This window comes from Oncorhynchus gorbuscha, linkage group LG13, assembly GCF_021184085.1.
Source record: "Oncorhynchus gorbuscha isolate QuinsamMale2020 ecotype Even-year linkage group LG13, OgorEven_v1.0, whole genome shotgun sequence".
Taxonomy (NCBI): domain Eukaryota; kingdom Metazoa; phylum Chordata; class Actinopteri; order Salmoniformes; family Salmonidae; genus Oncorhynchus; species Oncorhynchus gorbuscha.
In genome coordinates this window covers 70540635-70553305 of record NC_060185.1, presented here as the reverse complement: position 1 = coordinate 70553305, position 12671 = coordinate 70540635, and the positions used below count along the sequence as shown (strand labels likewise).

Sequence of the window (12671 nt, the reverse complement as noted above, 5' to 3'; positions counted from 1 at the left end):
GGACCCACTGGCAGACTTGACCATAAGATGCTCTTCACCTGCGGCCCGTTTTAGTGAAGGATTTCTCCCAACTTGTCATCCAAGCCTCGCACTGAACAAGGAGCGCCACCTTAAATGCACGATTTACACTGATGTCGAGTGGCTGCAAATACTTTGGGCCATCTGCTTTTCTTCCCTCTGAAAGCTTTTGTTGTCTTTCTGCACTGAGTCAGTTCCTCACGCTGCTGTTTCCAACGTCTTATCATCGACTCATTAAGGCCAAGCTCCCATGCAGCAGCTCTATTTCCTTTTCCAACAGACAGATTTATCGCCTTCAACTTGAAAGCTGCATCATATGCATTTCTCCGTGTCTTTGCCATGATGAGGGTGACAAAATTACTACCGTAATCAGAATGATGGGAAGTTTGAGCGCGCTTGATTTACGTCACATTATGTGACTGCTCAGTTATTTTGGCGGCATGAATCTTGTGAAAGCGGGAAAAATCCATAAATTAGCCGCGTCATTAGATAAACCGCGAGGTTCAAAGTGTGGGAATAAGGTAGTGGTTTATAGTCCGGAAATTACAGTATGTTTTTTTTAAATTAACTTTTGTTTACACCCCAAATTCATACATGTCCACCTACATCAGTTTAATTCCATTGAAATTCTAGTCAATTCAGGTTTTGGATTTCTTTTGCATGTGAAATATGTCCACTTTTACAGAGCAGAAATGACTTCAACTCTGCTCTGCCTCAGGGCAAAGGTGCTATTCGGTGCAAACCTGTATTAAAAAGGAAAGCCCAGTTTACCACCACCATAAAATCTAATCATTCACTTCAGATGATTACTGTTACATTCGAAATGCCTTCCTTACAATAGTAATCAGACATTTATATGGTATTTCTACTAGAAACCTAGACATAGGAGCAAGAGCACTAGGTGTTATGCATCCCATATCCAATTTGTCCTCTGTCCCAACTGACGCCAGAACTTCTTCAGACATGTAAGCTGGAGCATTGATACATTGTGAGAGGCAACCCGCCGGTCTAGATACTGTATATGTACTATAAAGTTAAATGATCTATATATAAAGGAATGTATTAGTAAGTCAATACACTTGGCCTCCTTCTGAAACAATGCCAGTGAGGTGGTCATCTCAACAGCAGTTCAGTTAACCACTGGCCTGTTCCTCCTTTTGGTCAGAGTCTTGTGTGTTGTCAGTTTGGCTTGTTGTTGGAGTCTGGCGAGTCGTCAGAGTTTGGCTTGTTACGGTTTGGCATGCTGTCAGAGTTGGCTTTTTTCCAATAGCCTGTGCCTCAGCGTCCAGTCTCCTGTACTCCGTGTGGAAGAAGATAACAAAGCAGCAGGTAAAGGCACTGCACAGACCTGCCATCACCAGCATGGGCACTGTGGAGAGAAACACAGAGTCAATGACGCGCTAAGCCCATTGCCACCAGCAACTAATCACAGTGTGTGTGTTCTAGAGAGCTACAGGAAAGCCCCATATCAATGACATCAAGGCCTGGGAGGATTTCATTATGCCATAAATAGAATTGAGAGCAGCAACATAACATCCATAGTCACTGTGTTTTGGCCTTAATGTCTAAAAAGTGGATCTGCTTCCTTTACCAGAGGCATCATGCATGTCATTTCTTTTTGGAAGGGCAAGTAATAGCAAAATTCTATGTCACAAACTAGCTAGTGGGGGCACCTGTCCCCTCAATTTCAATAAGCATGATGCATCTGCTATGAATATTTTTAGCTGTGGCAAAGCATGTGTGGTTTAGAACACAGTTTAAATTTCAGCCACAATTTTGGTCCACCATCTGTGTTATTTGCATACAAATGCAAAGTCTAAACTGCTGACAAAACAACTAATAGCTGTAATTGCCTGCAGAATTTGAATGGTGGGCAACCAATTGTACCTCAATTAGCATACAATTAATTTATCCCACTGATACACATGGCAGTTCTTAACCCTACCCCTCCAACTCAAGGACGCATCTGCAGAACAGGTAGAGAAGGGCGAGTCGGCCATTGGTTTGGTCAACCCCTGAAGAAGCAGTATATAGATAACTGACTGGATCTGTCTGGGGGGAAAAACAAGCACATGCTTTTTAACATAAGCCTGTATTTACAGTCTTGATCTTCAGTGTGTGTTGTCCTTGTATGAACCAATATCAGACAGTACCCTGATATGAAGATGAGGCCAGCTGAGGTGGCCTCTCCAACCGGGTAGGAGCACTCCACAGACAACTCCATGGCAACCGGGTAAATGGAGAAGCCGAAAAAGCCGAAGAGCGAACAAACAACGGCCAAGGCTATTCTCTGATTCCGCATCTGAGATACCTGGTAGGGGGAAATGCACAGGGATGAGGTGTTGTCTACACCACGCATACACACAGAACTGCAAATATCCTATTTTCTTCCACCTTAGAAGAAAACTGTTTCTTCATCACAGCGCTTCATGAAGTACAAGACTGAAAACCCTGACCTTTGACCTGTACTCACCACTGAAAAGGCAATGCAGGCCAGTGCTGAAAGGCTCATGTTAACCTTGGTGGCCTCTATAAACTTCTTGGTTTTGTCGACGTACAGTCCAAGGAAACCAGCCCCGACAATACCGAAAACAATGAAGAGACCCCCGCACAGTCCTGCAAAGTCCTAGCACAACACACATTAAGTTATGTTTCACATTGTTTCATTCATTATTTTGGTGAGATGGTGAAAATATTGTTCAGAAAACAGAATCATGGGCCATAATCTTTCATTCATTCTTTTGTAATGAAAAAAAAAACTAATCTTGTTGTTAATTTGGGATCATAAATGGGTGCTTACATTAGGGTACCCTCGGACACACATGATCTGCTCCAGCAGTGTAGAGAAGCAGGTGAATACAGCGATCCCCGAGCCGAAGCACAGCAGGAGAATCATGTAAGCCTTGTTCCTCAGTAACTACAAAGGAACAGGAGGCAAACGGGGGGTTTCAGATGCTCCTTTCATACGATTGCAGTAATGGATCCTTCAATGCAAGATATAGGCCACTACCTCTCTTAGATGAAGTATGATTAAAACTGCATCTATGTACAGTCGTGGCCAAAAGTTTTGAATGTCACAAATATTAATATTCACAAAGTTTGCTGCTTCCGTGTCTTTAGATATTTTTGTCAGATGATGGTTGTAATTATACTTTGTAATTATACTTCAGTATTCCATAGTATTTCATAAGTGTCAAAAGCATTTATTGACAATTACATGAAGTTGATGCATAGAGTCAATATTTTCAGTGTTGACCCTTATTTTTCCAAGACCTCTGCAATCTGCCCTGGCATGGTGTCAATTAACTTCTGGGCCACATCCTGACTGATGGTAGCCCATTCTTGCATAATCAATGCCTGGAGTCTGTCAGAATTTGTGGGGTTTTGTTTGTCCACCCGCCTCTTGAGGATTGACCACAAGTTCTCAATGGGATTAAGGTCTGGGAGTTTCCTGGCCATGGATCCAAAATATCAATGTTTTGTTCCCCGAGCCACTTAGTTATCACTTTTGTCTTATCGCAAGGTCATCATGCTGGAAAAGGCATTGTTTGTCACCAAACTGTTCATGGATGGTTGAGAGAAGTTGTTCTCGGAGGATGTGTTGGTACCATTCTTTATTCATGGCTGTGTTCTTAGGCAAAATTGTGAGTGAGCCCACTCCCTTGGCTGAGAACCAACCCCACACATGTATGGAGGATGCTTTACTGTTGGCATGACACAGGACTGATGGTAGCGCTCACCTTGTCTTCCCCGGACAAGCTTTTTTCCGGATGCCCCAAACAATCAAAGGGGATTCATCAGAGAAAATGACTTTACCCCAGTCCTCAGCAGTCCAATCCCTGTACCTTTTGCAGAATATCAGTCCGTCCCTTATGTTTTTCCTGGAGAGAAGTGGCTTCTTTGCTGCCCTTCTTGACACCAGGCCATCCTCCAAAAGTCTTTGCCTCACTGTGTGTGCAGATGCACTCACACCTGCCCTCTGCCATTCCTGAGCAAGCTCTGTACTGGTGGTGCCCCGATCCCGCAGCTGAATCAACTTTAGGAGATGGTCCTGGCTCTTGCTGGACTTTTGTCACAACAATTGAACCGCTCTCCTTAAAGTTCTTGATGATCCGATAAATGGTTGATTTAGGTGCAATCTTACTGGCAGCAATGTCCTTGCCGGTGAAGCCCTTTTTGTGCAAAGCAATAATGACAGCACTTGTTTCCTTGCAGGTAACCATGGCTGACAAGAGGAAGAATTATGATTCCAAGCACCACCCTCCTTTTTGAAGCTTCCAGTCTGTTATCTGAACTCAGTCAGCATGACAGAGTGATCTCCAGCCTTGTCCTCGTCAACACATATACCTGTGTTAACGAGAGAATCACTGACATGATGTCAGCTGGTCCTTTTGTGGCAGGGCTGAAATGCAGTGGAAATGTTTTTGGGGGATTCAGTTGTTTTGCATGGCAAAGACGGACTTTGCAATTCAATTAATCTGATCACTCTTCATAACATTCTGGAGTATATGCAAATTGCCATCATACAAACTGAGGCAGCAGACTTTGAACATTTATATTTGTGTCATTCTCAACTTTTGGCCATGACTGTATAATGAGGAGTGAATGTTGAAATGTTGAGGGGTAACCAACGATATTATCAAGTAGTACACTATTGTCATTTTGTGTGCATATGATTATTACTCACCAGCATGATTCCCTCCAGGAAGGGCTCCGAGGTGGAGCTTTCTGCACTGGCTGAGGGGGGCGTTGGGGGGGAACTATCACGGATCCCAACTGTTGCTAGGAAACAGATGATGGTTGCTGGTACAGCATATATAAACAGCTGGGAATATCAATGGATGGGGAAAAGGTTTGTAATAGATTAATAAATGTATAGGCAATTTAAAGTCTAAGACAATTTATCTTCATGAGGTGTTAGCTAAACTTTGTCCTTTTTCTTAACTTACCAATGAAGAGATGTTGTTGGTGGTCCCCACAATCATAGGGGAAAAGATGCTAGCAACAAGAATCCCAAGGGGATTTGCTGAAAGGAGAACATTTTAAAAAGCCACAGAAGAATATTTTCAAATAGGCTGGCATGGTATTGTCCTGTATTTGACACTACCAGACATCTGATATTCTCTTCCTACTTCCAGGAATCTTGGTTCCTGTAACTGAAATCTAAAAACTCAAGAGGAGCAACTGACAATACTAAACCACTGGAGGCTGGTGGGATAAGTTATAGGAGGACCGGCCCATTGTAATGGCTGGAGTGGAATTGAAGGTACAGAGTCATACATGTGGTTTCCATGTCTGATGTGTTTGATACCATTCCATTTCAGTTTTTACACTGAGCCCGTCCTCCTATAGCTCCTCCCACCAGCCTCCACTGTACTAAACATACATGGAAAGTGGTAACTCAACCAATAATGTTGACTTGACACAGGTGGTTTTAACAGAGTAACTTGTACAGGACAGCAACCATAGCTCACTCACACATGGAGGCTATCATATTGGCAGTGGCCCGCTGGTGCTCTGGGAACCAGAGCGCTGCCAGCTTGGTGGGTGTGAAAATGACCAGGGGCTGAGCCAGGGCACACAGGGTCTGGCCCCCCATCACCACAGGGAATTTGGCCGCACTGACAAGGCTCCCCAGGACGCTCACGAAACGCAGCACAGCTCCCAACATGTTAAGCCATGAACCCAGCACCAACTACAGGGGAAACAGGCATGGGAGGGAACAGAATGCATGATTTAAGTTCGCGTTGACTTTGTATATGTTTTTCCTCAAAACACAAACTATACACTTGTGTGGATGTTCGTTTACATTATATTATTATACATTTCTCTTAACATTTATTTTACTGTTTGTTCTCCTATCATGTTTTATCTCCTCTGTACAGGTGAAAACTTGTACAACCGCTTAAAATTTAAGTGCCATCTGCAAATTGGCGGCTTCCTTGATCACCGACAGCACACACGCTTACTTTCTTACTATCTGAGATTTTTCAGACTCATTTACACTTCACTGAATTTCCCACGTACACCTCTTTCATGGAGATCTTGAATGCAACGATCTTTCATTTCAAGTACTGGATATAGACTTCTCACAGTAGACAGATTCTGTTTTCAGAAACAGACACGTGTGTGCACAGGCTTGTAAACAAAAATAAAGGCAGGTTTAACGGTCTGTTTTATTTATTGGACCTTAAATTATCCACTAAGTCCCATTGAGGTCAGGAGACCGCTTTTACAAGGGAGACTTGTATGGGGTCTATACCTTGACCGATCTGTACATACTGTGATTCGGAGCCCTAAAGTGTCCAGCATCCATGTGGTCCCAAAGCTGAGAGGTATGGCCACCACCATATAAATGATGGACAGCCAGTTGATCTGGTCCAGGGTGACACCCATGAACTGGGCTGACTGGTCCGCCACTGGAGCAAAGGTCAGCCATAACTGAGGATTGAAGCACAGGCACAAACACATTTGATTATATACAATAAATGGGTTATTACATTATCTAATCTACATCTTTATTTAGTGCTACTTGTACAGACATATCTGCTCTTCATTTCATCAAATGTACTATCTGCCTAAAGTTACAAGCAGAGAGCATGCTGTCGTGCTGCATCACAGCCTGGTACAGCAATCCACCGCCGCTGACCGCAAGGCTCTACAGAGGGTGGTACTGTCATGACTGGATCCAAATAGGTCAGCTCGGCAATGGATAATTTCAACCAGACCCTCACTCACAGAGGGGGGAGTAGGGAACTGATTTGGGTTGACACCTCACGCCCCCTTGTAAATTAAAGGAGAGGAGATCCAGAGAACATCCCTCTCCAAATTCACACAGGAATGTTCCTTTGTCTACAGAGACAGTTTTCCCACTGAAACTCTAACACGTTCTAAAGCGAAAACTGGAACCATTTCTAACATAGAATGTGGGTAATGGTCAGAGGCGATCTAAAGAATAATAATGTCATATGAGTTGTTATTTTGTGATGTCATTAAACATTTTATAAAGGAAATTCTGTAACTGATGAGAACCATCGACATGGCAGGCTAGCCTATCTTCAAAAGAGCATCGTGGAGAGTGAACAACAGTAGAAGAGACGGGTCCAGACCCTTTTGGACAAATCAGAGCCACGAGCATGCCACGGAAAGGCACAACCAAACCCTTTCCAAGAATGCTTGGTTCCGACATAGATACGCGGGGAACTGAGACATTTACACATTATTTCTAACTCCAAACGGGCAGTGGTTCGTATGCAAAGTATATGAATACTGCGAGAGTAGTTCTAAATGTACCCAAGTTTTATGTCTCTGTCCCTCCCTCTCTTTTTTGCAGATGCATGAGGTTACAACTGTTCAGAATGATGATATGGTACAAGGTTAGGATGAATACATTGACTGTTTTATGGATGTGAGAGGTAAAGACCTTAAGAGTTTAATTTGGGAGATAGTAACACTTTAAACATTAGTTTAAAATTGGGTAACATTTAAACATAGTTAGTTGATTCGATAAATAACAGTCATCAAATGAATTAAAGTAAAGTCACAACAGTACGCTCAATCGAACGCACCATTGGGTGCACACGGGTGCGTTCGGCTGAGTGTACCACCCTCTGTAGAGCCTTGCGGTCAGCGGCGGTGGAGTTGTGGTGCAAGCCCGACAGTATGCTCTCCGCATTGTAACTTTGGGCAGATAGTACATCACTGGGGCCAAGTTTCCTGCCATCCATGACCTATGTACTAGGCGGTGTCAGAGGAAGGCCCAGACAATTGTCAGACTCCAGTCACCCAAGTCATAGACTGTTCTCTCTGCTACTGCATGGAACGCAGTACCGGAGCACCAAGTCTAGGTCCAAAAAGCTCCTTTTCCCCCCAAGCCATAAGACATTTACATTTACATTTACATTTAAGTCATTTAGCAGACGCTCTTATCCAGAGCGACTTACAAATTTACACTGACACCCCCCCTTCATTGGCATACCTTTCAATACCTCACCTTGAGGTATGTCAAAAACATTGATCCCTACCTTTTGATGAGAAAAAGTATTACTTGTTAAACAAAATCTCTTTCTCTGAGAAATTCTATTAGTATAAAATAATATAATTTCCCCATTTTTGGAGCTTACAATATAGCTCAGTATATTTAATTATTTATACGGTCATTTTTATCCATCTTTGTCAAGGGTGTCAATGATTTCGGACCCCACTGTATGTGATCATGTGATTAAACGATACATCACTGAGCAGGAAGTAAACCACAACCTTGCCTTGTGGAACGCCAAGTCACGTGAAAACAGAAGTTATGACTCACAAGACATTAGCACATGACCCAGCTTTATGCTGATCTAATCAAATCAGAGGCAACTATGAAGTGTTTACATAGGCCTATTTATATTGGCATTCACTGGTCAAAATGAACATAGAGAATTCCTATACTGAGAAGTGAGACCAACCATCCCAGCCAAATGAACAGTGATAGGCCTATACAACCACAGCAGGTTAACCATACAGTTTCCTTCAAAGATTAACTTTTTATTTTTACTTTAAAGAAGACCAAATAAAACTCTCCTGAATTTCAACTTGAATAAACTGAGATTTTCTGGGGCAAACCAAAGCATCCCATTGTGTGATTGTGTTTTAGTACACAATATACACAGTGCCTTGACAAGAGGCATAACCAATTGGATGGAAGTGAGTTGTTCGCAGAAACACTGCAACAACAAAGGGACTCCGTACAATTCTATCTTTAATTGACATTCAAGAAAATCTCATTTATGCAGCCGAGATGAAGGAGTAGGTCAGCTGGCATGGGCACACAATGCCACCACTGTCTGCCGCATACGTGAGCACAGCCTTCCACTGTAGGTATCCACCGTTGTCGTTAAATATAACCTCCATGAATGGATGTAGAATTCCAAGTGTCCTCAATGCACATACTGTATATAGATGGTAGTACATACATGTATCGTGTAATTACAGTGTGGGTATTACTTACAACGGTTAAAGGATTATTTTAGATTTCTGTAATGATGTGTGGAAACAACTCTGTTGACATGACAGATAATAAGATGGAATATTGATTTGGGGGGTGTATGGTGTGTATGGTTTTAGGGGGTATTTGCCCTAAGGCACACTTGCCCTAAGGCACACATGCCCTATTAAATCAATAGCCCCAGGGCTAAATCAATAGCCCCATTAGCTACATTCTCTGACACATTAGAGTGCACCATATAATATGTCAGAAAGCTGTAGAAGTCTGACCCAAATGCATTTTGACTCAATGAGTGATATGCTGAAGTTCTCATGTTGCATGATGACTCCTGTAATTTCAGTGTAGGCTACTGTATTTCATCGTGGCTATTGTATTTCATAGTGTTTACTGTATTTCATTGTGGCTGTTATATTTCATTGTGAAGGCGAACACACATTTTGGATGCGTGTGTCTGCAGCAGTATGTTTGGCACAAAAAAGTGGCTACTCTTTCAGGGATAACTAGGCATCACATATAAAAAGTGGCGGTAAGGCGTTACATAATATACCATATTATATCAGGATCACAAACGATAGAAAGTAACCTGTGGGTTACAATACATGTCACTAGCCAAGTTTTTCTCAGGACATGTTAGCTGTCAACAGCTGAGAAACCCAATATGCCAGGTGCTTTTCCAGGTGCTATAGAGATTGTTACATTGTTGGAACATTGTAGCACGAGCCTTGTTTCCATCCAACCTTTTTATGCAAGTAAAAAAATATATAATGTCCCGACAGGCCTGATGGAACAAAACAAAATACCCTAGACAAAATGGGATCTTTTCGTGTCAGTAAAATTAATTATGCAACAAATGGCGGTGGAAATGCATGTATGCACAAATATTAATATAATAACCACCATATTAAAGTAAAATTGGAGTCACGCGATGTAATGTGTGGTCCTCCCACTACGACTTAGGAAAGAATGCAGTCTTATTAGGCTAAAGGTAAAAATAAGTTACGATGAACTTCACAGCGTGGTGGTGAAAGTACACAATGATGAGTTTGATGCTCCTTGTCAATAGCAACGTTGGCCAGCAAAGCTAATGCGTAGAAAAACACCTCATTGCCTCGATCACAGCGAAAGTGTATTTGCATTTCGGTACACCAGACGTACATTCATTTGCCTTGTAGTTATTGGGCAAAATGTTATGCAGCATCATCTGGATATGTTTGCAACAAAAGTTCAACATGTAACTTCTGCTACCATTTCTCTCAAGCCGTCTACACATAGTTTGACGCAGTTTGATAAATCCAACGTACACAGAACGCACTGCCACTGCAACGCAATGCTGCAAGGCAAATGCAGTGGAAATGAATGTTCTTCTGGTGTACCAAAATGCAATGACACTGTAGCTGTGATCGAGGCGTAACGGTTGTCTCGCTCCAGCTGTTGATATTGATTCTGAACCGGTACCCCATGTATAAAGCCTCCACATTGATTCTGAACCGGTACCCCATGTATATAGCCTCCACATTGACTCTGAACCGGTACCCCATGTATAAAGCCCACTATTATTATTTACTGCTGCTCCTTAACTATTTGTTTTTCTTATCTCTTACTTTTTGTAGGTATTTTCTTAAAACTGCATTGTTGGTTAAGGGCTTGTAAGTAAGCATTTCACTGTAAGGTATTCGAATACCTTCTGTATTTGCTGCATGTGACAAATACAATTATATTTGATTTGATGTGCAGGCCGTCAAATCAAAGGAACTCCTTCGATATTCAGTTGTTTTTCACAGAAATTAAAACGTGTCAGTATGTCACTTTCACGAGGTTGGAGTAATAATATGTTCAGCTACACAATACATTGTCTACAACCTACGTTGTGCCTTTAGATTTCGAGAAAATTAACAACTAAAGAAGAATTGTTGACTTCTTTCATTAACTTTCCAACCCCCAAACCTCAGCCAGATCGGTTTGGTCTTGTTTCGAAAGCGTTCCCGGAAGTCTCTCAATGTTGCACCTCTTGGTTTAAGTATTTCAATTGAAAGTTTTAATGCCAAAATAATATGTTTTTAAGTTGTTTTTTTAAATTGGGGGAAGTAACAAAAGTAGTTTATAAAATAAATCGTTTAAGGAAGATGTTTTAATGTATTTTATTTTTATGTATAGCTACATAATATAATTTAAAAGTCTGTATTAATGTGTCTCTAATAGAATAAATGTGGCAAAATAAATGTAGACATTATTAAACGCATTTCTATAGCTTCCAAAATACGTTTAAATAACGATTGGGAGGGAGTGCCAAGCTGGAGGCACCGTGGCTTCAAAACAGCGCTCCCTGACAGTCAACTAGTGTGTATATATAAAGCATTGGTCTCTCGGACTGCTTTTTTATCAGCAACAAGTCCGTTTGGTGGCAACAACAATGGTGGGGAGATTTGCATATTTCTTTATGCGGATTTGGGGAAATTTGCATATTTACTTTATGCGGATTTGAGAATATTCAAATTAAAACATGTTGCCATTTGGATGGAAACCTAGCTACAGAGGTGTTACATTCCTACAAAAAGTTTATTTAAATCACATAATTCATTACTTGACAGATAACAGCCAACTTCATATGGGAGACAGCAAATGAGAAGTAGGCTACTTACCATAGAGTTCGAGCAATTTAGCAAGCACAGCACGAACAAAATGAACCATCTCCTCTTGTATACTTTGAATACAATAAGTTTTTCAAGTATTGGATTGGGTTTACTCGGAATGACAACATGCACCCGAAATTCATCCGAGAGATTATCTTCATTTTCCATGAGTAGTATCCAGCCAGATGCAATAGACTTTTTATTTAAAAAAATATAATAAATCTCAAACGATCATATTGTTAAAGGGTCATGTGGATTAAAACGCTTATGATAAACATACATTGTCTTGTCCTTCGGAGAAAGAAACCCAACCGGCCGGTCTGACAGTCAACAAATCCGCCCCATATTTCGGTGAGGACAATAAGGAGACTGTAGTCAGTCAGAATCCGCTCCCTTTTTCTCGCCCCACAAATGGAGTCCTAGTGCTAGACGAGTTCAATGCTCATTCGGTTTAGGAGCCCACAGGGATGTGCACGTTTTTGTTCTAGCTCAGCACTAACACACCTTATTTTATTATTCAAGTGTTCAATTATTATAAACTACACAATTTATGTCCATGCTGAATTTGAGGAGTTACCATCAGATAAAGGATATGAGATCACATGGATTATTTATGTCAATGTCAGTGGAGGCTGCTGAGGCGAGGACGGTTCATTATAATGTCTGGAACGGAGCAAATGCAATGGCATCAAACATATAGAAACCATGTGTTTGATACCATTCCCCTCCAGCCATTACCACAAGCCCGTCCTGCCCAATTAAGGTGCCACCAACCTCCTGTGGTCAATGTGTAGGGCAGGCCACTCGAAGTGGCTTGTCAGGGTTATGCAATTGATTACTTGAGACTTCTCATGTTGGTGCTCGCTCACTCATGTGAAGGATGTGTGGAGGTCTACCTGTGAACTGTGCACCCAAAATTCAGTGATGCAACATGTTTCTCCAGTCAAAGATAATGAAAAAGCTAATCTTGTGCCATTGATTAGGTTTGACCTGGAGTTTGACCTACAGGTTTAGGATCTTAATTCAACCAGTAT

General features: G+C 41.7%; 1 protein-coding gene across 1 annotated transcript; it reads right to left on the bottom strand.

The window, feature by feature from the left end:
• Positions 1–460: 460 nt before the first annotated feature.
• LOC123993459 (solute carrier family 49 member A3-like) lies at positions 461–11991 on the bottom strand. Its single transcript, XM_046295629.1, has 10 exons — positions 11647–11991; positions 6301–6459; positions 5497–5713; positions 4968–5044; positions 4706–4843; positions 2819–2935; positions 2492–2644; positions 2172–2329; positions 1964–2070; positions 461–1387 (listed from the first exon to the last, which is right to left on the bottom strand). The coding sequence occupies exons 1-10, from the start codon at positions 11803–11805 to the stop codon at positions 1152–1154; spliced, it is 1521 nt and encodes a 506-aa protein (XP_046151585.1). The 5' UTR covers positions 11806–11991; the 3' UTR covers positions 461–1151.
• Positions 11992–12671: the final 680 nt, after the last annotated feature.

Bases quoted from the DNA above. Each gene is read 5' to 3' on its own strand.
- LOC123993459 (XM_046295629.1), bottom strand. From the start codon at position 11,805: ATGGAAAATGAAGATAATCTCTCGGATGAATTTCGGGTGCATGTTGTC. The intron at 6,460-11,646 runs GTAAGTAGCCTA...TTCAATCCTCAG, and splicing joins TAAATTGCTCGAACTCTATG to TTATGGCTGACCTTTGCTCC. The intron at 4,844-4,967 runs GTAAGTTAAGAA...TGATATTCCCAG, and splicing joins CCAACAACATCTCTTCATTG to CTGTTTATATATGCTGTACC.